The sequence below is a fragment of the Hypanus sabinus genome, chromosome 4, assembly GCF_030144855.1.
Source record: "Hypanus sabinus isolate sHypSab1 chromosome 4, sHypSab1.hap1, whole genome shotgun sequence".
Classification (NCBI taxonomy): domain Eukaryota; kingdom Metazoa; phylum Chordata; class Chondrichthyes; order Myliobatiformes; family Dasyatidae; genus Hypanus; species Hypanus sabinus.
The window spans coordinates 78,311,196-78,337,795 of NC_082709.1; the positions used below are offsets into that span (position 1 = coordinate 78,311,196).

Consider the following 26,600-nt stretch of genomic DNA (forward strand, 5'->3'; position numbering starts at 1 on the left):
GGGGAAAGGGATGAGCTTAGCTTGGCTCGATGGTGGCGATGGATGTGGAGAGCTAAACAATATGAATCTCTGCTGAGTGTGAATCATATTGTTGCTGTTGTTGAACATGGTGGACATGTTCTGTCAGCATCGAAACAAAACATAGAACAGTACAGCACAGTGCAGGCCCTTCGGCCCTTGATCTTGTGCTGGCCCCTTACCCTACTCTAAGGTCAATCTCACCCCTCCCTCCCACATTGCCCTCCAATTTCCTGTCATCCATGTTTTGTCCATTTAAGAGTCTCTTAAATGCCCCTAATGTATCTATCTCTGCCACCACTTTTAACAGGGCATCCCACATACCCATCACACTCTGTGTAAAAAATCCCCCTTGGATAACCCTCTTATACTTTGTTCCAATCTCCGTAAAATTATGTCCTTTCACCTTAGACATTTCCACCCTGGGAGAAAGTCTCTGGCTAGCCACTCTGTCTATGCCTCTTGCTATCATGTACAACTTCTATCAAGTCACCTCTCATCTTCCCCCACTCCAAAAACAAAAGCCCTAGCTCGCTCCACCTCTCCTCATAAGACATGTTCTCTTAGCCAGGAAAATCTCCTCTGCGCCCTCTCTAAAGCTTCCTATAATGAGGTGACCAGAAATGAACAGAGTACTCCAGCTGTGATCTAACACGGGTTTGCAGAGGTTCAACATTGAAACAGAATCCCCGACTGACGAAGACCAATACTGATTTGGCTTTTCGGTGGAAGATGGCTTCTCTAACTGTGTTATTCTAGCTTAGTCACTGCCTGAGCAGTTCTCAATCTCACTCCTTGTCAGCTTCACCCCAACAAGACACCAGCTGAGCTCATAAATGTGCCAACATAGCACAAGATGGATCTGATCCACTGAGGACTAATGTTCGCTGAGATTTCATTTTCTCATCAATAATTTGCCTCATAAAAGAGCTCTTGAAAGCAGAATGCCTCATTTTAATTAAGGATACAGTTGGAACCAACGGGGAGTTTACAATAGGTGAACTCAGCCTGTCTAGTTAGAGTGCAATTGATAACCCTGTCACAATTGTCTCCAATTCAGTGATCTGTTCCACTCCATACTGACCGTGACAGCGACAATAACTCACTCCCATTCCTAAGCACTCCCACACTCCATTAATGAGCCTCCCCTCCCCCTGAAGTGAAGGACTCCAGTACTCATTAGAGAGTTGCAATTAAATCATTATCTCCAGGTCCGCAGGTCCAGCGTGTGAAACTCTTCTGGGTGCAATATGCACCAGGTGGCCCCGGTGTCTAGCAGCCAGCAGTGGGCTTCCACCCTGGTCTCGGTCCCACCCCAGGGTGCCCGTACATTGGCGGTTCTCCATGTGAGCCAGGGTAAGGGCACGTGGATGATGCCAAAGCCGTGGATCTATTCCCATTGGCTCCCACGGTTATCGCAATGTTCAATCCACTCCTTTCCTCCTACACAGAGTGATCTCATCTGACCACGTCCATAAGACATTGGAGCAGAATTAGGCCATTCAGCCCATCAAATTTTCTCCACCATTTCATCATGACTGAGTTATTATCTCTCTCAATTCCATTCTCCTGACTTCTCCCATAACATTTGACACCCTTACTAATCAACCTCTGCTTTAAATATACACAATAATTTGGCCTCCACACGTGTCTGTGGCAATGAATTTTTCAGATTCACCACCTTTTGGCTAAATTCCTCTTCATCTCAATTCTTAAGGTATGCCCTTGTACTCTGAGGCTGTGCCCTCTGGCTCTAGACTCCCCCACGATAGGGAACTTCCTCTGCACATCCACTCTGTCCAGGCCTTTCAACATTCGATAGATTTCAATGAGATTCCCCCCTCACTCTTCCAAACTCCAGCAAGTACAGGGCCAGAGCCATCAAACACTCCTCATACTACGTTAACTGGCCCAGGCAACCTTTACCAATTTTATTCGGTGCACCATAGAAAGCATTTTGTCTGGTTGCATAACAGTTTGGCAACAACTTTGCGTGAGACCACAAGGAACTGCAGGGAATTGTGGACACAGCTCGGCACTTCATGGTAACCAGCCTCCCCTCGATGGACTCTGTCTACACTTCTCAGTAAAGCAGCTGACGTAACTGAAGACCCCACTCGCCCACCCCAAACGTTCCATCTCTCCCCTCTCCCGTCGGGCAGGAGATACAAAAGCCTGGCTCAAGGACGGCTCCTATCCCATGTCATCAGGCTCTGGGAGGACCTATGGTACATAAGGCAGACTCGAGACTTCACAATCTATCTCATTATGATCCTGTGCATTATCATTGGCCTGCACTGCCCTTCCTCTGTGGCTGTTACACTTTAATCTACATGGTTATTGTTTTACCTTGTTCTACCTCAGTGTGCCGTGTAAGGGATTGACCTGTAGGGACCGTTTGCAAGACAAGCTTTTCACTCTTTCCTGGTACACGTGACAGTGATAAATAAAACCAATACAATGGCTAAGATCTCTGAACAGTGGCTGTGTTGAATGGGGAGAGTCGGGGCTACTGGGGACAGGCCCTTACAGAGAGGCTAATAGCTTTCCTTTCCAGACATCAGAGATGTTCTCCTTATTAAAAAGAAGGGTTTCCCTTCCTTCACCATTTTTGCTGTCCTCACCTGAACCTCCTCCATTTCCCCAACATCCACTTTCATCCCATCTTTCTGCCGCCCCAGCAGTGATAGAGTTTTACTGGTCTTTACCGACCACCCCGTGAGCGTCTGCATCAAACACATCATTCTCTGCAAATGCCACCATTTGCAAAGAGATCCTACCACTAAATATATCTTTACCTCCCCCGTCTCTCCAATCCCTGCAGGGATCGCTCCCTCTGTGATTCCCTTGTCTATTCATCCCTCCCCACTAATCTGCCTCCCGGCACTTACCCCTGCAAGTGGCCAAAGTGCCGCACCTGCCCATTCACCTCCATCCAGGGCCACAAACTGCCCTTCCAGGTGAGGCAGCGCTTTGCCCGCGAGTCTGGCGGGATTCCCAATTCAGTCACCTCTGCATTGGTGAGACCTGCCGGAAAATGCAGGGCTGCTGCTTTGAGAACTGTCACTCCATCCACCAAAAGTAGAACATTCCCATTCCCATTCCCATTCCCGTTCTGACATGTGCGAAGTGAGGCCACCCTCAGAATACAGGGGTAACACCTCATACTCCATCTGGGTAGCCTCCAAACCGACTGCATGAATATCAATTTCTCTTTCCGGTAAAAAGAAATTCCCTCCCCTCCCCTCTCTTCTGTCCGCTTACCTCTTCTCTCCTCTCCTATCAGATTCCTTCCTCTCCAGTGCTTTACCTTTCCCACCCACCTGGCTTCGCCTGTCACCTTCCAGCTGGCCTCCTTCCCCCATATCTTCATTCTGTAGACCTCCCCCTTCCTTTCCAGTACCGAAGAAGGGTCTCGGTCTAAAATGTCCACTGCTGCCTGGCCTGCTGCGTTCTTCCAGCAGTTTTGGGGTGTGTTGCTTTGGATTTCCAGCATCTGCAGACTTTGTTGTGTCTAAGTCAGTGGAAATTTCAAAATACACCCTGATGTAATTGATAATTCTAAGCCCATGGACAGAGGTCTGGTGTTGGGCCCAGACTGTGACCACAGGACTGAATGGCATTTCTCTGGGCCTTGTTGCTAGGATACATGGTCGCCGTGGTCAGTTTAATAGACCTCCCAGCAGGACCCCAGGGCGGTCAAAGGAGAATAACAACTCAACCCCCAGTAACTGGTGTTGGGAAGCCCAATTATTTCCCAGATCCTCAATTGTGTGTCCAAACACAGGCCTTGTCAGTGCAGGAGTTACTGCAGACCAGGATCCAGGCCAGCCTTTGATAGTGAGGATGGCAGTGATATCATTAAACCATTAACCTAATGACCCGCTGTCCTTTGGGAGACCCGATGCATTGTTTTCCTAAAAAACAGCCACTCCAGGAAGCTGGGTCTCCAGCAACATATTTCTGCTGTGTCTTTGATGTAAATGTGGATCATAGAGATTCTCCAGATGCTGGAAATCCAGAGTAACACACACAGACGAAATGTTGGAGGAACTCAGCAGGTCATGCAGCATCCACGGAGGGAAATAAAGCATTGAAGTTTTAGATTGAGGCCCTTCGCCAGGGTGGGAGGCAGGGAACCAGGGGGAGGCCATGGGCAGATGAAGAGAAAGGAAGAGGTGAGAGGTGAATGGAAAAAGGGAGAAGGGGAATGGGAAAAATAACTGGAAGTTAGAAAATCCAATTACTTCTGGTAATTTCTCCCCCTCCCCTTCCTCTCTTCTTCTGTCCCCTATTCCGGCTCCCTTCTCACTTCCTCGCTTCCCATCACCAGCTCATCACCTCTCCCTGCTGTCTTCCTCCTTCCCTTTCTCCCGTGGTCAACTCTCCTCCACTGTCAAATTCCTTCTTCTACAGCCCTTTACGTCTTCCATCTCTCCCCTCCCAACTTCTTACTTTATTCCCTCTCTCCTCCCACTCAGGTACCTTCCCCCTCGCCTGGTCTCACCTATCGCCGGCCATTTTGCACTCCCTCCTCTCCCCCAGCTTCACATACTGGCTTCTCCTCCTTTCCTTTCCGGCCCTGATGAGGAGTCCTGGTCTGGAACGTCGGCTCTTGAGATGCTGCTTGGCCTTCTGGGTTCCTCCGGCATTTTGTGTGCCTTGACGTAGACGTGGATGGGGAAGTTAGTAGATCTGTGGACGATAGAAAGATTGGTGGTGGTGTGGATCCAGCAAAAGATAGCCAGTGGATACAGTGGTGTGCAGAACAGTTGCAAATTTGGACAGATAAATGGCAAATGGCATTTAATCTGTCCAAGGTCAAGGTGTTGAGCTTTGGGACAGAACACAGTTTAATAGCAGGAACCGTAATAGTATTGTTGTTCGAGTTCGAGTTCAGGTTCAATTGTCATTCACCCATGCACATGAAAACAGTTGGATGGAACATGTACTCCTCCGAGGCCAAGGTGCAAAACAGAGAACCAACAGTCACACTCAGCACGTCTAGTTACAATAGCAGGAAGAACAGACGATCACACCAAATGAATAGTTCTCACAAGTTGCTGAGTGTCATGGTGCAGGTGGGCCTCCACACGTGCTAGTGCAGATACAGACAAGCACAGTCCAACTCATCTTCCACCGAGCAAACACTGGAGAGCAGCACTGATGGAGGGACCAGCTAAGGTGCCGAGGGACCCTGGAGTAGGCCTGTTTCTGTGCTGTTTGACTCCATGAGAACTTCTGGGCTAACATGGATACAGTGGGTCGAAGGTCCTCCCCATAGCCCAACAATTCTGAGAATGATGTCTTTACCCAAAATGGCTGCCCAGAGAGAGGGAGGTTATAGTACATTCGGCATAGAACAGTATAGCACATGTACAGGCCGTTGGCCCACACTGTTGTACCAAATTAAACAAATTGCTTCTCACTGTATACGATCTATATCAAAGTTTAAAGTTCAAAGTACATTTATTATTGAAGTATTAGACATTACACAACCCTGAGATTCGTCTCCTTATTTGCAGCCAAAACAAGAACCGAAGAAACCCAGTAGAAACCATTAAAAACAAAGATTGCCAAACCTTTAGGATCTGGTGGGATATTTGGGTTGCCACGGTAGCAGAGCTGTTTGTGCGACAGGGTTACAATTTGGAGTTCAATCCTAGCCTCCTCCGTAAGGAGTCTGTACGTCCTGCCCGTGGAAGGTGTGGGTTTCCTCCGGGTGCTCCGGTCTGAAGGTTGGGAGGTTAACTGGTCTTTGTTACTTGTCCCGTCACTGGGCTTGGGTTAAATCAGTGGTTGTTGGGGCTTACTCAGCGGCCTGGCTCAAAGAGCCAGAAAAGCCTCTTCCACACCATATCTCTAAGCACAGAAATACAGAAGTAGATTATCACCGACTTCTTTTTGTTTTGTGGCAACAGTGCTGTGTGCAAAGACATAAAACTGAAATGACCATAAATTTCAAAAATAAATAAATATTCAGAGGAAAAATGAAGTGGCGCTCATAAATTCTCATAAATTCAATGAACTTCATGCCAGGCAGCAGTGATCCACACTCAATGGTCTCTTTATTAGCACACCTGTACACCTGCTCGTTAATGCAAACATGATCAGCCAATCATGTGAGAGCAATTCAGTGCGTAAGGGTCAAGGTTCAGTTGTTGTTCAGACCAAGCATCAGAATGGAGAAGAAATGTGATCTGAGTGACTCTGACCATCCAAACATGGGGGGACCTTCGCAGACTGCCACAGCCCCCAACGACCCTGTGAGTCCCGTCTCTAGGCCGATGTGCCAGCACCCTTCAGGAGGGTGAGCGCATCTGGCTCAGATGGGTACCTGGCCGAGTACTGTGCTGATCAACTGGCCGGAGACTTCACCATTGTACCTAACCTCTTGCTTGGGCAGAACGAGATAGGTCTCAATTCTACCAGTGCCTAAGAAGAACATGGTAACCTGCCTCAATGACTATCACCCTGTTGCACCTATATCCGCTTTGAGAAGATGGTAATGAAACATATCAACCCATGCCTGAGAAGCAGCTTGGATCTGCTCCGAATTGCCTAACGTCACATCAGATGGTATTTCATTGGCCCTTAACCCTGGAACATGTGGACAGCGAGGACACCTGCATCAGGGTGCTCATTGACCACCAGTTAGCGTTCAATACCATCATCCCCTCAAGACTAATTGATATGCTTCAAGACCTTGGCCTAAACACTTCCTTGTGCAATTAGATGCTCAATTTCCTCACCTGCAGACCCCAGTCAGTTTGGATTGGCAATACCATCTCCACAAGCACCATCAGCACCACAAGCTGTGTGCCCAGCCCCCCTGCTCTACTCACTTTACACACGACTGAGGCTCAGCACAGCTCCGATGCCATATTTAAGTTTGGTGTGGACCAAATTAAAGATGGTGATGAATCAGCGTAACGGAGGGAGACTGAAAATCTGGCTGAGTGGTGTCATAACAACAACCTCTCATGACCAGTTCAGGAGGAGGGAACTGCAGGTCCGTGAGCCAGTCCTCATTGGAGGCTCAGAGGTGGAGAGGGTCAGCAGCTTCAAATTTCTCAGTGTTGTCACTGGGGCTCTGTTCCTGTGTCCAGCACAGAAGTTACTTTGTGAAGGAAGTGTGGCAGTGCCTCTACCTTCCAAGATGTTTGAGAAGATTTGACAAGTCCTCTAACACTTTGGCAAACTTCTATAGATGTGAAGTGGAGGCTATATTGACTGGTTGTATCATGGCCTGGTATGGAAACACCAACGTCCTTGAATGGAAACCTCCACAAGAGGTAGTGGATACGGCCCAGTCTAATACAGGTAAAACCCTCTCCAACACTGAGCACATCTACATGGAGGGCTGTGACAGGAAAACAGCATTCGTCATCAAAGACCACCACCATGCAGGCCCTGCTCTCTTCCCGTTGCTGCCATCAGGAAGAAGGTACAGGACCCCCTAGACTCACACCACCAGGTTCAGGAACAGTTATTACCCCTCAACCATCAGGCTCCTGAACCAAAGGGGATAACTTCACTCAACTTCATGTGCCCCATCACTGAATTTTTCCCACTGAACTAGACTCCTTTCAAGAAATACTCATCTCAGCTTCTCAATGTTTATTGTTTTTTTTATCGTTATTACTTTTATTTCTTTTCTCTCTCTTGTTTGCACATGCACGTTGAAACATACAGTGAAATGCATCATTTGCATCAAATCAAGTCACAAGGATTGTGCTGGGGGCAGTCTGGAAGCGTCACCACCATTCTGGCACCAACCTAGCAAGCCCACAGCTCACGAACTGTAACCCTCTGTCTTCAGAATGTGGGAGGAAACCGGAGCACCCGGAGGAAATCCACACAGTCACGGGGAGAGCGTACAATCTCCTTACAGGCAGTGATGGGAATTGAACCCGGATTGATGATGGCTGCAGTTGTAAAGCTACGCTATTGTTCCTCCAGCCGGACCCTGCCTGGATTAGAGACTGCGCCTTACAGGGAGCGTTGATGAGCGAAGGATGAGCGGCGACTTGAAGTGCAGGAAGAGATAGATAGATAGGGTGGAGAGCCAGAGGCTTTTTTCCAGGGCAAAAATGACTAATACAAGGGGGGAGTAATTTTAAGGTAATTGGAGGAAAGTGCAGGGTAGATGTCAGAGCTTGTTTTTTACACAGAGAGTGGTGAGGGTGTGGAACGCCCTGCCGGAGGTGGTGATGGAGGCAGAAAAATTAGGGACATCGAAGAGACATATTTAGGCACATTGATGATAGAGCAATGGAGGACTAAATGGGAGGGAGGGATTAAATTGTTCTTAGAGTAGGTTTTAAAGTTTAAAGTTGGCACAGCATTGTGGACTGAAGTGCCTGTATTGAGCTGCAGCGTTCGATGTTCGATGGTCTCTGTTCCCACTCCACTCACTGGGTACCAGGTAGAATCCATGAATCCTGTGAAACTTTCTTCCTCAGCCCTCCCCCTCCAATAACTACCCCAGCTGGAGGGTTTAATAGGCCGTCATTGCTCGGAGCCTGGTCTCAGGAGAGGCATCTGTGTTAATAACATCTCAGCACATGGTTTAAGGAATGTCTGTGAGCTGAGTTGAGGAAGTGGCTAAAGTTCTGAAGTTAGAGGGACTGTTCGCGTTGAGTGTGTGGTTTTAGGTGTGAGTATGCCTGTGCAGTATGTGTGTGGAGACCGGTGTCCAGGGACGTGTGTGAGCTGTTCTGTGTTCATTTTCGATTAGTTTTAATTGTCACTTTGAAACCCGCAGAGAAACGTGTTGTTTGCATCAACAACCAACATAGTCCGAGGATGTGCTGGGGGCAGCCCACAAGTGTTGACACACTCTGGAGCAACAAGTCACTCACCCTAACCCATTTTTATTCTTTGGACTGTGGGAAGACACCGGAACACCCGGAGAAAACCCACACGGTCACAGGGAGAATAGAGAGACTCCTTACAGGCAATGGTGTTAGCAGGCACTGCAAAGCACTAGGCTAACTGTGCCACACTGACATTACTGTGTAAGTGTGCAGGAGTGTGTGTCAATGTGTTCACGTGAACTGCATCTGAGTGAACAACAGTGTTATGGCAAATATGTGTGAGTGTGTGTGTGTGTGTGTGTGTGTGTGTGTGTGTGTGTGTGTGTGTGTGTGTGTGTGTGTGTGTGAATGTGTACTGTATCTGAGTGAACAACAGTAAATGTATGTGAGTGCATGGTTGTGTGTGTGTGTGTGAGTGTGAGTGTGTGAGTGAGTGTGTGTGTGTGAGTGTGTGTGAGTGTGTGTGTGAGTGAGTGAGTGAGTGTGTGAGTGTGTGTGTGAGTGTGAATGTGTGTGTGTGTGTGTGTGTGTGTGAGTGTGTGTGTGAGTGTGTGTGTGTGTGTGTGTGTGTGTGTGTGAGTGTGTGTGAGTGTGTGTGTGTGTGTGTGTGAGTGTGTGTGTGTGTGTGTGTGTGTGTGTGTGTGTGTGTGTGTGTGTGTGTGTGTGTGAGTGTGTGTGTGTGAGAGTGTGTGTGTGTGTGTAAGTGTGAATTTACCAATTCAGGACTCAGTAATACCACTCAGTAATTCAGGAACAGCTTCTTCCATCTGCCGTCAGATTTACAAACAGCCCATGAATCCGTGAGCAATAACTCACTCGTCCTCTTTTGAATGACTTATGTACTTTATTTGTGTAACTTATCATAATTTTATGTGTTGCACTGAGAGTGAGACTGGAACTAGAGATCATGGGGAAAAGGCAAAATATTTAAGGGCAGCTTGAGGGGGCTTTTCTTCACTCCGAGGGTGGTGCAATTATTGAACAAGCTGCCGGTGAAGTAGTGGATTGCACCATTTCAGAGAAATTTGGATAGCTACGTAATTGGGAGCAGTTTGGGGGAACAAAGGTTCTGGTGCAGGTCGATGGGATAGGCAGGTTAATAGTTTAGCATGGACTAGATGGGTTGAAGGGCAGTTTCTGAGTTCTATCACTCAATGCACTGCAGGCACAAAGCAAGAAACTTCATAACATTCTGTGATAATAAGCCTGGTTCTGGTTCTGATGACGTGCGTTTTGAACGAGGCTTTTTTTTTGCCAGGGTTGGATAATCAAGAATTAGAAGGCAGAGGTTGAAGGTGAGAGGGCAGAGATTCATAAGGGACTTGAGGGGGAACTTCTTCACACAGATGGTGATCCAAATGAGGAACAAGCTGTCAGGGGAAGTGGTTTAGGCAGGCACAATAACAACCTTGAAAAGGCTTTTCGATAGGTACAAAGACAGGAAGGGTTTAGAGAGATATGGCCAAAGATGGATAAATGGGATTAGCTTCGAACAAAGAGCAGTACAGGCCCACGATATTGTGCTGACCCTTTAAGATTCATCCAGCGTTTCCCTTCCACGTAGTCAACCATTTTTGCTATCTTCTGTGCCTAGTTCTCTGGTGCGGCAGAGGCTGGCGGAAGACCCGATCGAGGTTTATAACATTATGAGAGGCATAGACAGAGCAGAGGAAAAATATCTTCCTCCAAGGGTTGAAATGTCTGATAGCAGAGGGCTCGCGTTTAGGGTGAGAGGGGGTAAGGTGAGGGGCGAGTATTTTACACAGATTGAATGTGCTGTCTGGGGTGGTGGTAGAGGTGAAACATTAGGGACTTTTTAAGAGAAGTTTAGATCAGCATGTGAATGCGAGGGATACGGACATTGTGTAGGTGGAAGAGATTAGTCTAGTTGGCCATTTGATTACTAATTTAATCGGTTCAGCACAACGTTGTTGGTTGAGGAGCCTGTTCCTATGTTGTTTGGTTCTATGTTCTATTTAAGAGACTCTTAAAATGCCCCTGTCATATCTTCCTCTGCCCCCACTCCCGGCCCACACACCTAGCACTCTCTGTTAGAAACTTTGCCCCTGCATAATCCTCCCATCACCTTACAATTACGTCCCTGGTATTAGCTAGTTCCACCCTGGGAGAAATTCTCTGGCCCTCTACTCGATCTTATCATCATGTACACCTCCAAGAGTACCCTGGTCAGCATGGATGAGTCGGGCCAAATGGCCTGTTTGGCTCTATCGCTCTGCCAATCCCCGTTTCGCTGTGACGTTAGCCAGATCTGCTGTGATGTTTAAGGGTTAACTCTTATGGACTGCACTGAGTACTTTGGCAAGCTACACTGAACACCACTGAACTAAATGTTTTCTTTTTCTGGGGGGTGTGCGGGGGTGGGGGGGAGGTTCTTTGAAGAATTGTGGTTAAAACAACCAGCAGTTTCATTTCTGCTCCACATTGTCAGCTTCGTTCAAGTATCTCCCAACCTGTGATCCCTCCTCCGCTGGTCCCTTTCCTCGGGCGGGGGGGGGGGGGTCCTCTGCTTCTTATTTCATTGCATATCCACCTCAGTAAAGGCCGTGAGATTCCAGCTGTGGCCGCTTGGGAGGCTGGTGGTTTAAAGGAGAGTTCACACACACACACAGCACCATAGGTATTCACACGCAAACACAAAACACACACACATGCATATACACACACAAACAGCTTTGCACAAACACACAAAACACATACAATGCTGTTGATATTCACACACACACACACACACAAATAGCTTTGCACAAACAGACACAAAACACATACAGCACCATAGATATTCACACGCAAACACAAACACACACACACACACACACACACACACACACACACACACACACACACACACACACACACACACACACACACACACACACACACACACACTCATAGACCATACACTGAAGACACAAAGCGCACACTCAACATAGACACAGATATTGTTACAGATACCTACACACAGACACATATTAAACACACACAAAATGCATTCACAGACATACACTAAACACAGATAAACCACACACACATACAGATAGACACAGACAGACACACAAGGCGTGCTTGAAACAAGCCCATCTGAGAGCCCTCAGCCTGCCTCCCCTCTCCCCTCGTCCTCACCCCTCGGGACTGTGTTTCCTTTGAAAGGGTCTGTCGATGGGGGCAGTTCCCTGCTCAGTGCGAGCCTCAGGTCTGCGGTGAGTGAGTGAGGGGGGGAGTGGTCTGTTGCAGGCAGGAGCGGAACGAGCTTCCCAGAGGAGGAGAGAGTCCGTGTTGAGAAGCTAGTCGTAAAGGAGGAGAGAGTGGGAGAGAGCCAAGCCTCAGGCAGGCGACCGGGAGTTCTGCTCAGCGAGGAATGATATCCGCTGGCTCTCTGCCCTGCTGTTGGACTTGCTAACGGGGCATCGCCATCAACATGCCCTCTTTTACGGTAGAACTGCCGCGGGCCCTGGGCAGGGGAAGGATGCGATGGATATGTATGTCCTGTATGATGTGGGTGAGTGTTTCTTTGCTCAGCTCCCATTTAACCCTCATGCACGGAGATATCTTGTTGGGCTGAAGGGGTTAAGCGGTCCCTGCGCTCTTGGTCAGGCATTCAGCAGAGTCAGGGGTCGGAGAGTCAGGAGCTGGGGGAACAGGCAGCCAGTTGCCAGCACCGGGCTAGAGAGGGGATAGACCTGGTCCCATCAAGGAGGCTGAATAGGAAGGGTAACGTAACGACTATGTTACTCCTGATGCCGGAGGAACAACCCTGTTTCTAATTAGAACAGTTGTCTTGACGCTCCCTCAAAACGCACAGACCAGGGTTCAAGACGTTCCACTTTGATTTGCCAATGAAGCAAGTCTCATCTGCCACACCGAGGTTGTGTTTCAGCCCCCACTGATGCCGGGAGTTGGAAGAATAGAGTCTGTGTGTGTCTGGAGCTCCAAATTGATTCCATACCCTGGGCTTCACTGAACCACACTGACGCTCACACACACTCACACAGTCACTCACTCTCTCTCACACACACTCACTCACACACACAGATAGACACACACACACTGACGCTCACACACACTCACACAGTCACTCACTCTCTCTCACACACACACACACACACACACAGATAGACCGACAGACAGACACACACTCACTCACACACACAGATAGACACACACACACTGACAGACACACACACACACTCACTCACTCTCTCTTACACACACACTCACTCACTCACTCACACTCACACACTCACTCTCTCTCTCACACACACACTCACTCAATCACTCTCATACACACGCTCACTCTGTCTCACACTCACTCTCTCACATGTACACACACTCACACTCTCTCACACTCACACACACACTCACTCTCTCTCACACTCACACACACACTCACTCTCTCTTACACACACACACACACTCACTCGCACACGCTCTCTCTCTCACACATACACACACACACGGCCCATGTACAGGGGGGATCCAAACCCTCACAACAGGAAGCAGTAGGTCACCGGATTCAGTTGCAGCCGTCGGTCCCCGCACTGGGCAAGGGTTTTGTCACTGGTGACTTCTGAAACTATTGAGCCACGGGTGGAGGGCAGCTCGGGCTGTGTGTGGGTCCACGGGGAAAGGGTCGAACTTCCTGCATCAGTGGTCCAGGGTGACTCGTCCTTCAGCTCAAACCAACAGCAAGAGAGGAGGGGAGGATGAGTGATGGAGGGAGAGAGGAGGGGAGGATGAATGATGGAGAGAGAGAGGAGGGATGAGTGATGGAAGGAGGGAGGGGGGGAAGGATGAGTGATGGAGGGAGAGAGGAGGGGGAAGGATAAGTGATGGAGGGAGAGAGGAGGGGAGGATGAGTGACAGAGGGAGGGAAGAATCTAAGTGTATGATTGTTGGAGGGAGGGGTGAATCCCAGAGAGTGAGGGTAGGAGGGAGTGAGGAACCCAGAAGATGTAGGAGTCAGAATCAGAAATACAATCTGGTTTGATATCACCGGCATATATTGTGAAATTTGTTGTTTTGCGCCAGCAGTACATTGTAACACGTAATAATAATAAAAAGCTATGCGTTACAATAAGAAGTATATGGTAAAATTTTAAATAAGTAGTGCAAAAAACAGTGAGGTAAAACATTGTCCTTTCAGAAATCATATGGTGGAGGGGTAGAAGCTGTTCCTGAATCAATGTGTCTTCAGATTCCTGTACCCTGATGGGAGCAATGGGAAGAGGGCATGTCCTGGGTAATGGGGGTCCTTAACGATGGATGCTGCGTTTTCGAGGCATTGCCTTTTTGAAGGAGTCCTCGATGCTGGGGAGGCTGGTGACCATGATGAAGCTGACTGAGTTTAAACTTCCTGCGGCTTTTTCCAATCCTGTACAGTGGCCCCTCCCCACCAGACAGTGATGCAACCTGTCAGAATTCTCTCCACGGTATATCTGTAGAAATTTGCTAGAGTCTTTAGTGACATACCAAATCTCCCCAAACTCTTAATGAGATATAGCTGCTGTCGTGCCTTCTTTGAAATTGTATCAATATGCTGGGCCTGAGGTAGGACTTCAGAGATGTTGACACCCTCTCCACTGCTGACCCCTCGATGAGGACTGGTGTGTGTTCCCCTTCCTTAGGTGCATCACCAAATTCCTTCTTCCTAAGGGAAGGGACGAGTCACAGTTTATGAGGGATGGAGAGAGACCAGAGACCCAGACGATTAGGGACTGAGTGAAGGAAGGGGGAGTCCCACAGTCCGAGAGATGGAAAGAGAAGGGGTACCCATTGTTTGAGAAATGGAGGGACAGTCCCAGAGAATGAAGGAATGGGTGGGGAGGGGGGTTCCAAAGGATGAGAGATGTTTTGAAGAAGAGGTGAACTCTCGTGTATGAGGGAGAGGTGTGGGAGGTGGATCGCCACAGTTTGAGGGAAGAAAAGTGGGGGCATCCCAGAGATTGAGGAATGGTGAGTTGGGGTGTTTCCTTAGGAAGAGTCAAACCTTAGGGAGACCCAGAGATGGTGGAGGAGAATTCCAGAGTTTTAGGGACAGCTGGATGGGGAGGCTCAGAGCATGAGGGATGGAGGGAAGGAAGGGGTAGTCCCACAGTTTGAAGGATGGAGGGACAGAGGTTCTCAGAGGGAGGGAAGGACAAGTCCCAGAGATGGAGGGCACGGAGAGCACAGGGAGGGTGGATTCCACAGTTTGCTACTCTGTGCAAGAACCAAGTGCAGTTGGAGCCAGACCTATGAGAGCAGGGATAACATTGTGCCAACCCCAGGGATGGACGGGAGGACTACGTCCAGTTCTGGTCACCACACTTCAGGAGGGCGTGGAAAGGATTCACTGGGACGTTTCCAGGGAGGAGAGATTCCTGCTGCAGGATGGTAACGGAGTGGTTCTTCTGGAGCAGAGAAGGTTGGAAGGATGGACAATGTCAGGAGGGGGTTAGAGACAGGGTTAAATTGATCAACCAAAGGTAGGACGGGGATGGGAGGAGAGAGTGCTGACGATGGGAAGACCTCTACCTGTAGGGGAGTGGGGAAAGGGTTGGCACTCGGCAGAGCAGGGTTGGACCATGAAACATAGCAGCAGAATTAGGCTATTTGGCCCATTGCATCTGCTCTGCCATTCTATCAAGGCTGATTTATTAACCCTCTCAACCCCATTCTCATGCCTTCTCCTGTAATCTTTGACGCTGTGACTAATCGAGACCCAATCAAGCGCGGCTTTAAAAATACCCATCGACTTGCTTCCACAGTCACTTGTGGCAATGAGTTGCACAGATTCACTACCCTCTGGCTAAAAGGGCTTCTCACATGTTAACCCTTTCATTGCCAGAATCATTCTCGTCAACCTCCTGTGGACCCTGTCCAATGCCAGCACATTTTTTAAAATAAAGAGACCAAAACTGCTCATCGTACTCCTAGTGTGGACTAACCAGTGCCTTATAAAGTCTCAGCCTTACTTCCTTGCTTTTATATCCTTACTAACTTACCGTGCACTGTGCCACTGGTGTCTGGGGCAGCAATGAAGGTCCTCTATCTCTGGCAGTGCTCAGGGCTTCCTTCCTCATGCCAGGAGCTTCCTCTCGGTGTTCACCACTGTCAAACAACCCTTCATTGCTGCTTCTGTAACAGTTCTATCTGACCAGTCACCGTTGTTGGCTCTAAGCCAGATGAGTGACGGAGCACTCTTAGTCTGGTCCCTATCCTTTGTCCTGTTTGGCATGGGTGACCCTACAGAGAGCCAAAGCACAAGGGTGTGACCCCAGCCACTCCCGGACACTGAGGCACGCAAGCCTCCGAACTACGTCAAGGTTGTGCTTCTCTTGGAGGTTTTATACTCTAGTCCTCTCAAAATGAAGGTTAACTTGCATGACCTTCCTTACCACTCACTCAACCTGGAAGCTAATCTTCCTGCATGATGACTCCCAAGTCCCTCTGCACCTCTGATTTCTGAGTATTTTCCTGTTTAGAAAATAGGCTACGCCGTTATTCCTTCTCCCAACAGCACGAACCTACACATCCTGGCACTATTTTCCATCTGCCACAATGTTGTCCATTCTTCCAATCCCTCTGCAGACTGTGGGGGAAGAGAGGTGGGACGGGCTAGAGGGATTGTTGAAATGAGTGCTGCCATTGACTCGATGGGGTTGAATGCCTATAAAGATACTATAATCCCACACACTGAGAGTGAGAATAGTGTGTGTGAGTGTGAGTGTGAGTGTGTGTGAGAGTGTGTGTGTGACTGTGTGTGTGAGTGTGTGTGTGTGCGAGTGTGAGTGTGTGTGTGAGTGTGAGTGTGTGTGTGTGTGTGAGTGTGTGTGTGAGTGTGTGAGTGTGTGTGTGAGTGTGAGTGTGTGAGTGTGAGTGTGTGTGTGTGAGTGTGTGTGTGTGTGTGAGTGTGTGTGTGAGTGTGAGTGTGTGAGTGTGAGTGTGAGTGTGTGTGTGTGAGTGTGTGTGTGTGAGTGTGAGTGTGTGTGTGTGTGAGTGTGTGTGTGTGAGAGTGTGAGTGTGAGTGTGTGAGTGTGAGTGTGAGTGTGTGTGTGAGTGTGTGTGTGACTGTGTGTGTGAGAGTGTGTGTGAGTGTGAATGTGTGTGAGTGTGTGTGTGAGAGTGTGTGTGAGTGTGAATGTGTGTGTGAGTGTGTGTGTGAGAGTGTGTGAGTGTGTGTGTGTGAGTGTGTGTGTGTGAGAGTGAGAGTGTGAGTGTGAGTGTGTGTGTGTGTGACTGTGTGTGTGTGTGTGTGTGTGTGTGTGAGTGTGTGTGTGTGTGTGTGTGTGTGTGTGTGTGTGTGTGTGTGTGTGTGTGTGTGTATGTGTGTGTGTGTGCGCGCGCACGAGAGCGAGAGAAGTGCATAGATAGAGACAGGGAATGGTCCCTGAATTCTGGGAATGTAGTCATACAGAGAATTGGACCTGTATTCCATGTTCTGGGAATGTAATCAGACAGAATCGGATCTGTAGTCTGGGTTCCGGCGGTATCAGACAGGCAGCAAGTTGCTTTGGTTGGATTAGGGAGGGTCTCACTGTCAGAGAGTGTGGAGTGTGCTGGTGGTGGAGGAGGGTGCTGAGCCCACCCACATCATGGCAGGGATGTTAACGTCCCTAACGTTAAATCGCATGGAACCAGGCTCGGTCACCCAACCAGTCCAGGCTGACTGATATTCCCAGTAAACTAGTCCCAGGTGCCTTTGAAACATTGTTAACGGATCTGGCTGAACACCTTCCTCTGGCAGCTGGTTCCGTAAATGGACACCGTCTGGATGAGGATGAATGTTCAATATCTCCTTGGAGGAGTTACAGGTCAAATATACCTGCTGGCTTGTACAGGGGTCTGGGGGTCTGGAGAAACACACAGCTGCAGTTATGCCCAACAATAATGGAGTATTGTGCTCAGTTCTGGTCACCTCATTATAGGAAGGGTGTGGAAATTTCAGAGAGGGTGCAGTGGAGATTTACCAGGATGCTGCCTGGATTAGAAAACATGTCTGACGAGGAGAGGTTGAGCATGCTAGGGCTTTTCTCTTTAGAGTGAAGGAGGATGAGAGGCGACTTGATAGAGGTGTACAAGACGATATGAGGCATAGATAGAGCGGGGAGCCCGAGACTGTTTCCCAGGGTGGAAATGGTTAATACAAGGGGGTATAACTTTAATGTGTTTGGAAGAAGGCATAAGGGCTGTCAGAGGTAGGTTTTTAATACAGAGAGTGGTGGGGGTATGGAACAGCCTGCCAGGGGTTAGCGGTGGAGGCAGATACATTAGGGACAATTAAGAGAGTCTTCGATAGACACATGGATGGCAAGAAAATGAGAGGCTGTGTGGGAGGGGAGGGTTAGTTTGTCCTTAGAGTAGGTTAAAAGGTCGGTACAACCGGTCTTTACTGTTCCATAGTCTAGGTCTGACTTTACCCTGACACCTCATACAACCCCCGAGCCCCAGCTCTACAAATAAACAGGCAGCTTCAGACAGATTTATGAATCGTTCTGCCTTGCTTCACTGCTGCAGACCAGAGGGAGCCTTACACTTCAATGTTAAAAGTAAACTTATTATCAAAATACATACATGTTGCCATATATTACTCTGAGATTCATGTGCTTGCGGGAATTCACAGTAGGACAAAGAAATATAATTGAAACTGCATACAAATACTGACAAACAGCCAATGTGCAAATACAAAAAAAAAACAAATAAAAATAGTAATTATACGTAAGGATATAACTGATACTAAGAAGATGGGTTGTGGAGTCCTTGAAAGTGAGTCCATTGGTTGTGGTATCAGTTCAGAGTTGAACTGATTCAACTTTTTTCATAGGAGAAAATTTGAAAAAAGAGATGCAAAGGTACTTGGGAGTCCTCGTGCCGGATTCCCAAAAGGTTAACTTACAGGTTGAGCCAGTGGTGAGGAAGGCAAATGCAATGTCAGCATTCGTTTCGAGAGGACTGGAATAAAAGAGCAAGTGTGTAATGCTGATGTTTCCTAAGGCTTAGGTCAGACCGCACGGAGTATTACGAGCATTTCTGGGCCTCGTGTCTAAGAAAAGATGTGCAAGCATTAGCGAGAGTCCAGAGGAGGCTCACGAGAATGATCCGAGAATGAAAGTGTTAACATATGAAGTGTGTTTGATGGCTCAGGGTCTGTACACACTGGGGTCTAGAAGATTGAGGGGAGATCTGATTGGAACCCATCGAGATATTGAAAGGCCTAGAAAGAGTGAATGTGGAGAGTATGTTTCCTATAGTGGGGGAGTCTAGGCCCAGAGGGCACAGCCTCGGAATAAACGGGTATCCTTTTAGAACAGAGATGAGGAAGAATTTCTTCAGGCAGAGGGTGGTGAATCTATGGAATTCATTGCCACAGACAGCTGTGGAGGCCAGGTCACTGAGTATAGTTAAAGCAGAGGTTCATTGGTTCTTGATTAGTAAAGCCATCAACGATTATGGGGAGAAGGCAGGAGAACGAGTTTAGAGGGATAATAATCAGCCATGATAGAATGACAGAGCAGGCTCAATGAGTCAAATTCCCTATTTCCACTACTGTGTCTTACGGAATTCTCTGCTGAGGAATGTTAAATGGAAAATCATACAAAAAGTAGTGGATACAGCCTAGTGCATTGTGGGTAAAGCACTCCCCACCATTGAGCACATCTACACAACATGTTGCCGCAGGAAAGCAGCATCCATCATCAAGTCCCCTCACCACCCAGGCCATGACCTCTTCTCACTGCTGCCGTCAGGAAGGAGGTACAGGAGCCTCGGGACTCACACCACCAGGTTCAGGAACAGTTACTACCCCTCACCCATCGGGTTCTTGAACCAAAGGACATAACATCTCTCAGCTTAACTAGCTCTGTCTTTAAAATGGACTGGTTTTGAAGGACTCTTCATCTCATGTTCTCGATAATTATTGCTTATTTTTTAATTGTTATTATTTGTTTCATTTTGTATTTGCACAATTTGTTATCTTTTGCACGTTGGTTGAACACCCAAATTGATGCAGTCTTTCAGTGATTCTATTACAGTTATCATTCATATTGGATTTATTGAGTATGCCTGAAAGAAAATGAATCTCAGGGCTGTATATAGTGACATATATGTACTTTGATAATAAATTTACTTTGAACTTTGAACTTCGTGGAGGTTCAGTCGCTGAGTGTAAATTGGTAAAATAGTAGATTGGTTTACTGTGGTCAACGTACCAAGTTTCAGTGAAAAGCTTCTCTTGCACTCCCTTCAGACAGATTAATCATATTGAAGTAGAACGAGAGAGTCATAGAATCATTTAGTACAGAAGCAGGCCTTCAGCCCAACTCATCTATGCTAACCAAAATGTCTCATTTCAAACTAGAACCATTTGCCAGTGTTTGGCCTGTATCCTACACGTGCATCTGTCCAGCTGACATTCAAAAGCTGTTATTCTACCTATCTCAACCAGTTCCTCTGGCAGCTCATTCCACATTGATACTGCCCTTTGTGCAAAAGAGTTGTCCGTCAAGTTTCCCAGATCTTCTCCTCTCACCTTAAACCTGTGTCCTCTAGTTCTTGATCCTCCAGTTCTGGGAAAAAGACTGTGGATTCACCTTCTCTAAGCCTCTCATGATTGTTCATGCTTCTATAAGCTGACCCATCCATCTCCTATGCTCCAAGGAACAAGGTCCTAGACTGTCCAACCTCTCCCTATATCTCAGTCCCTCAGTCAGAGTCAGAATCAAGAGAAAATCTGCAGATTCTGGAAATCCAAGAAACACACAGAAAATGCTGGATGAACTCAGCAGGCCAGGCAGCGTCTATGGAAAAGAGTACAGTCGAGATTTTTGGCCAAAACTCTTTGACAGGACTGGAGAAGAAATGCTGAGGAGTAGATTTACAAGGTTTAATATCACGAGCATACTTGGTGAAATTTGTTGTTTTGTGGCAGCAGTCCAGTGCCGTACATAATAATCAGAAAAATAAAAAATAAATTAATTAAGTAACCATAACCATATAACAATCACAGCACAGAAACAGGCCATCTTGGCCCTCCTAGTCCGTGCCGAACCCTTAATCTCACCTAGTCCCACCTACCCCCACTCAGCCCATAACCCTCCACTCCTTTCCTGTCCATATACCTATCCAATTTTACCTTAAATGACACAACTGAACTGGCCTCTACTACTTCTACAGGAAGCTCATTCCACACAGCTATCACTCTTTGAGTAAAGAAATACCCCCTCGTGTTTCCCTTAAACTTCTGCCCCCTAACTCTCAAATCATGTCCTCTAGTTTGAATCTCCCCTACTCTCAATGGAAACAGCCTGTTCACGTCAACTCTATCTATCCCTCTCAAAATTTTAAATACCTCGATCAAATCCCCCCTCAACCTCCTACGCTCCAATGAATAGAGACCTAACTTGTTCAACCTTTCTCTGTAACTTAATTGCTGAAACCCAGGTAACATCCTAGTAAATCGTCTCTGCACTCTCTCTAATTTATTGATATCTTTCCTATAATTCGGTGACCAGAACTGCACACAATATTCCAAATTTGGCCTTACCAATGCCTTGTACAATTTTAGCATTACATCCCAACTTCTGTACTCAATGCTTTGATTTATAAAGGCCAGCGTTCCAAAAGCCCTCTTCACCACCCTATCTACATGAGACTCCACTTTCAGGGAACTATGCACAGCTATTCCTAGATCTCTCTGTTCCTCTGCATTCCTCAATGCCCTACCATTTACTCTGTATGTTCTATTTGGATTATTCCTGCCAAAATGTAGAACCTCACACTCCTCAGCATTAAACTCCATCTGCCAACGTTCAGCCCATTCTTCTAACCGGCATAAATCTCCCTGCAAGCTTTGAAAATCCACCTCATTATCCACAACACCTCCTACCTTAGTATCATCGGCATACTTACTAATCCAATTTACCACCCCATCATCCAGATCATTTATGTATATTACAAACAACATTGGGCCCAAAACAGATCCCTGAGGCACCCCGCTAGTCACCGGCCTCCATCCCGATAAACAATTATCCACCACTACTCTCTGGCATCTCCCATCTAGCCACTGTTGAATCCATTTTATTACTCCAGCATTAATACCTAACGACTGAACCTTCTTAACCAACCTTCCATGTGGAACTTTGTCAAAGGCTTTGCTGAAGTCCATATAGACTACATCCACTGCCTTACCCTCGTCAACATTCCTCGTAACTTCTTCAAAAAATTCAATAAGGTTTGTCAAACATGATCTTCCACGCACAAATCCATGCTGGCTACTTCTAATCAGATCCCATCTATCCAGATAATTATAAATACTATCTCTAAGAATACTTTCCATTAATTTACCCACCACTGATGTCAAACTGACAGGTCTATAATTGCTAGGCTTCCTTCTAGAACCCTTTTTAAACAATGGAACCACGTGAGCAATACGCCAATCCTCCGGCACAATCCCCGTTTCTAATGACATATTAAAGATCTCCGTCAGAGCTCCTGTTATTTCTACATAAACTTCCCTCAAGGTCCTGGGGAATCTCCTGTCAGGACCCAGAGATTTATCCACTTTTAAATTTCTTAAAAGCGCCAGTACCTCCACCTCTTTAATTGTCATAGGTTCCATAACTTCCTTACTTGTTTCCCACACCTTAGACAATTCAATATCCTTCTCCTTAGTGAATACCGAAGAGAAGAAATCATTCAAAATCTCTCCCATCTCCTTCGGTTCCACACATAGCTGACCACTCTGATTCTCTAAGGGGCCAATTTTATCCCTCACTATCCTCTTGCTTTTAATATAACTGTAGAAACCCTTCGGATTTACTTTCACCTTATTTGCCAAACCAACCTCGTATCTTCTTTTAGCTTTTCTAATCTCTTTCTTAAGATTCCTTTTACATTCTTTATATTCCTCGAGCAATTCCTTTACTCCATGCTGCCTATATCTATTGTAGACATCCCTCTTTTTCTGAACCCAATTTCTAATATCCCTTGAAAACCATGGTGCTCTCAAACCTTTAACCTTTCCTTTCACCCTAACAGGAACATAAAGATTCTGTACCCTCATAATTTCACCCTTAAATGACCTCCATTTCTCTATTACATCCTTCCCATAAAACAACTTGACCCAATCCACTCTCTCTAAATCCCTTCGCATCCCCTCAAAGTTAGCCTTTCTCCAATCAAAAATCTCAACTCTAGGTCCAGTCCTGTCCTTCTCCATAATTATATTGAAGCTAATGCTATTGTGATCACTGGACCCGAAGTGCTCCCCAACACATACATCTGTCAGCTGACCTATCGCATTCCCTAACAGGAGATCCAACACTGCCCCATCTCTAGTCGGTACTTCTATGTATTGTTGCAAAAAACTATCCTGCACACATTTCACAAACTCTAAACCATCCTGCCCTTTTACAGAATGAGCTTCCCAGTCTACGTGTGGAAAATTCAAATCTCCCACAATCACCACCTTGTGTTTACTACAAATATCTGCTATCTCCTTACACATTTGCTCTTCCAACTCACGCGCCCCATTAGGTGGCCTATAATACACTCCTATCAGTGTTACTGCACCTTTCCCATTCTTCAATTCCACCCAAATGGCCTCCCTAGAGGAGCTCTCTAATCTATCCTTCCAAAGCACCGCCATAAGATTTTCTCGGACAAGCAATGCAACACCTCCTCCTCTGGCCCCTCCTACTCTATCACACCTGAAGCAACTAAATCTAGGAATATTTAGTTGCCAATCACACCCTTCCTGCAACCATGTTTCACTAATAGCTACAACATCATAATTCCAGGTATCAATCCACACTTTAAGCTCATCCACCTTTCTTACAATGCTCCTAGCATTAAAATAGATACATTTAAGATACTCTCCATCTCCTCCTCTCTTTCCATCCCTAACAATGCATTCAAATTTATTATCCTTTTCTTTCTTCTCCCCTACATCTTCGGGCTGAGCGCATCCCTTCTCCATCACCTGCCTTTCCTCCCTCACACACTGTCTATTTACTTGCTCCACTGGTGAACTAACCTCCTCTCCCATAGTCTCCTCAAATAGTCTCCTGCCCCCCCATCTTACTAGTTTAAAGTCCGCCCTGTAGCCCTAGCAAACCTCCCCACTAGGATATTGGTCCCCCCATGATTCAAGTGTAACCCGTCCTTCTTGAACAGGTCACTCCTGCCCCAGAAGAGGTCCCAATGATCCAGAAACTTGAATCCCTGCCCCCTGCTCCAATCCCACAGCCACGCATTCATCCTCCACCTAATTCTATTCCTACTCTCACTGTCGCGTGGCACAGGCTGTAATCCCGAGATTACTACCTTTGCGGTCCTTCTTCTTAACTGCCTTCCTAACTCCCTATACTCTCGTTTCAGGACCTCTTCCCCTTTCCTTCCTATGTCATTGGTACCTACATGTACCACGACCTCTGGCTCTTCACCCTCCCACTTCAGGATATCTTGGACGCGATCAGAAACGTCCCGAACCCTGGCACCAGGGAGGCAAATTACCATCCGGGACTCCCGGTCACCTCCACAGAAACGCCTGTCTGAGCCCCTGACTATTGAGTCCCCTATTACTATGGACCTCTTTCTTCTAACCCTACCCTTCTGAGCTATAGGGCCGTCCTCTGTGCCGGAGGCCCGGCCACTGTCACTTTCACCAGGTAGGCTGTCCCCCCCAACAGTACTCAAACATGAGTACTTGTTGTCAAGGGGTACAGCCACTGGGGTACTCTCTAGTACCTGCCTCTTCCCCTTCCTGACTGTACCCACCTATCTGCCTCCCGTGGTCCCAGAGTGACCACCTGCCTGTAACTCCTCTCTATCACCTCCTCACTCTCCCTGACCAGGTGAAGGTCATCGAGCTGCAGCTCCAGTTCCCTAACTCGGTCCCTCAGGAGCTGCAGCTCGGCGCACCTGGCGCAGATGTGGACATCCAGGAGGCTCGGAGACTCCAGGATCTCCCACATCCGACACCGAGAACAACAAGCTGCCCTCACACTCATACCTCCCAAATAACTGAAAATACAAGAACTAAAAGATAAGCCTACTGTGCCCTCTTCCGCCTAAGCCCTCTGAGCCCAAGCCCTACACTCTGCGCCCGGCTCACTCCATTGCCCACAAACGAAGCTGCCCGCTTCTTAAGGCAGCGTTCTTTATATATCTTCCCTCCTTCCCGGGCCTCCTTCACGCGCCTGCGCAGTCCCGCCTCTCAGAACTCCGATCTGAGAAGCAATTGGACAATTTGAAAATGGCCGCCGCCGCACTCCCTCTCAAGCCTCGTTGTCCTCTTCCAAAGGAGGAAAAAAGTAGTGCAAAAGTACCTCGTTGTCCACTTCCAAAAGTAGTGCAAAAGGAGAGGCAAACAATTAGTGAGGTAGTGCTCGTGGGTTCATAGTCCATTCCGAATCTGATGGCGGAGGAGCTGTTCTTGAAGCATCGAACGTGAGTCTTCACCGTGCCTCCTCCTTGACGGTAGCAATGAGAAGAGGGCATGTCCTGGGTGATGGGGTCCTTAATGATGGATGCTGCCTTTTCGAAGCATCGCCTTTCAAAGGTGCCCTCGATTTTGGAGAGGCTAGTGCCCGTGATGGAGCTGGCTGAGTTTTCAAGTTTCTGCAGATCTTTCCAATCCTGCGCAGGGCAGCCGAGTACGTCCTTTCTGCACTCTTTCTAGTTTAATAACATCTTTCCTGTGGCAAGGCGACCAAAACTGAACACAGTACTCCAGGTGCTATCACTGCATCGTCACCTCACAACCTTTGTACTCGGTACCCTAACCGATGAAGACCAGCCTGTTCGAAGCACTCTTTACCATCCTGTATCTCCACTTTCAGAGACTGTCTTCAAGTCTCCTCTGTTCTGCACCACTCTAAAAGCTGAATGTGCTGCCCGGATCTGACTTTCCAAAAACGCAACACCTGTCACTTGTCACTCCTTGACCAGCTGATCAAGATCTCTCTGTAACTTTTGATGACTTTCTTCACTGTCCACTCTACCCCCTAGAGATTGTCAAAGAAAATAAGTAGCAGGGTGCTGAATAAAGTGTTGCAGTTCCAGAGAAAGTGTAGTGCAGACAGGCAATAAGGTGCAGGGCCAGACTGAGGTACATTGCAAAACCAAAACAGAGAGAAGTTTTTAGATCAAGGTAGTTAAGAAGGCCTATGGGATGCTAGGCTTCATTAACAGAGGGAGTGAGTTCAAGAGTAGAGAGGTCATGTTGCAACTCTACAAATCTCTGGTGAGACCACGCTTAGAGTATTGTGTTAAATTCTGTTCACCTCATTATAGGAAGGACGTGGAAGCTATGGAGAGGGTGCAGAGGAGATTTACCAGGATGTTGCCTGGTTTGGAGAACAAGTCATATGAAGCAAGGTTAGCAGAGCTGGATTTTTCTCTTTGGAGCGTAGAAGAATGAGAGGGGACTTGATAGAGGTCTACAAGATTATGAGAAGCATAGATAGGGTGGATAGTCAGTACCTGTTTCCCAGGGCACCAATAGCAAACACCAGAGGGCATATGTACAAAATTAAGGGAGGGAAGTTTAGGGGAGACATCAGGGGTAAGTTTTTTACACAGAGGGTTGTGAGTGCCTGGAATGACTTGCCAGGGATGGTGGTGGAGGCTAAAACATTAGGGATATTTAAGAACCTCTTGGACAGGCATATGGATGAAAGAAAAATGGAGGGATATGGGGTAGTGTGGGTTTAGTACTTTTTTTAAGGATTATATGGGTCAGCAGAACATGGAGGGCTGAAGGGCCTG

At 47.4% G+C, this 26,600-nt stretch overlaps 1 protein-coding gene and 1 long non-coding RNA gene across 5 annotated transcripts in view; one reads left to right on the forward strand and one right to left on the reverse strand.

Moving 5' to 3' along the window:
• Nucleotides 1–16,354, reverse strand: part of LOC132392919 (uncharacterized) — a 34,247-nt gene extending 17,893 nt beyond the window's left edge. Inside the window, exon 1 of the long non-coding RNA XR_009511690.1 lies at nucleotides 15,839–16,354. This is a non-coding gene — a long non-coding RNA (uncharacterized LOC132392919). The remainder of the gene's footprint in view (nucleotides 1–15,838) is intronic.
• Nucleotides 12,146–26,600, forward strand: part of LOC132392916 (tensin-1-like) — a 389,673-nt gene continuing 375,218 nt past the window's right edge. For all 4 annotated transcript variants that reach the window (XM_059967484.1, XM_059967486.1, XM_059967485.1 and 1 more), the window contains exon 1: nucleotides 12,146–12,354. In XM_059967484.1, coding sequence (XP_059823467.1) covers nucleotides 12,274–12,354 — 81 coding nt within the window. In that variant the 5' untranslated portion in view covers nucleotides 12,146–12,273. The remainder of the gene's footprint in view (nucleotides 12,355–26,600) is intronic.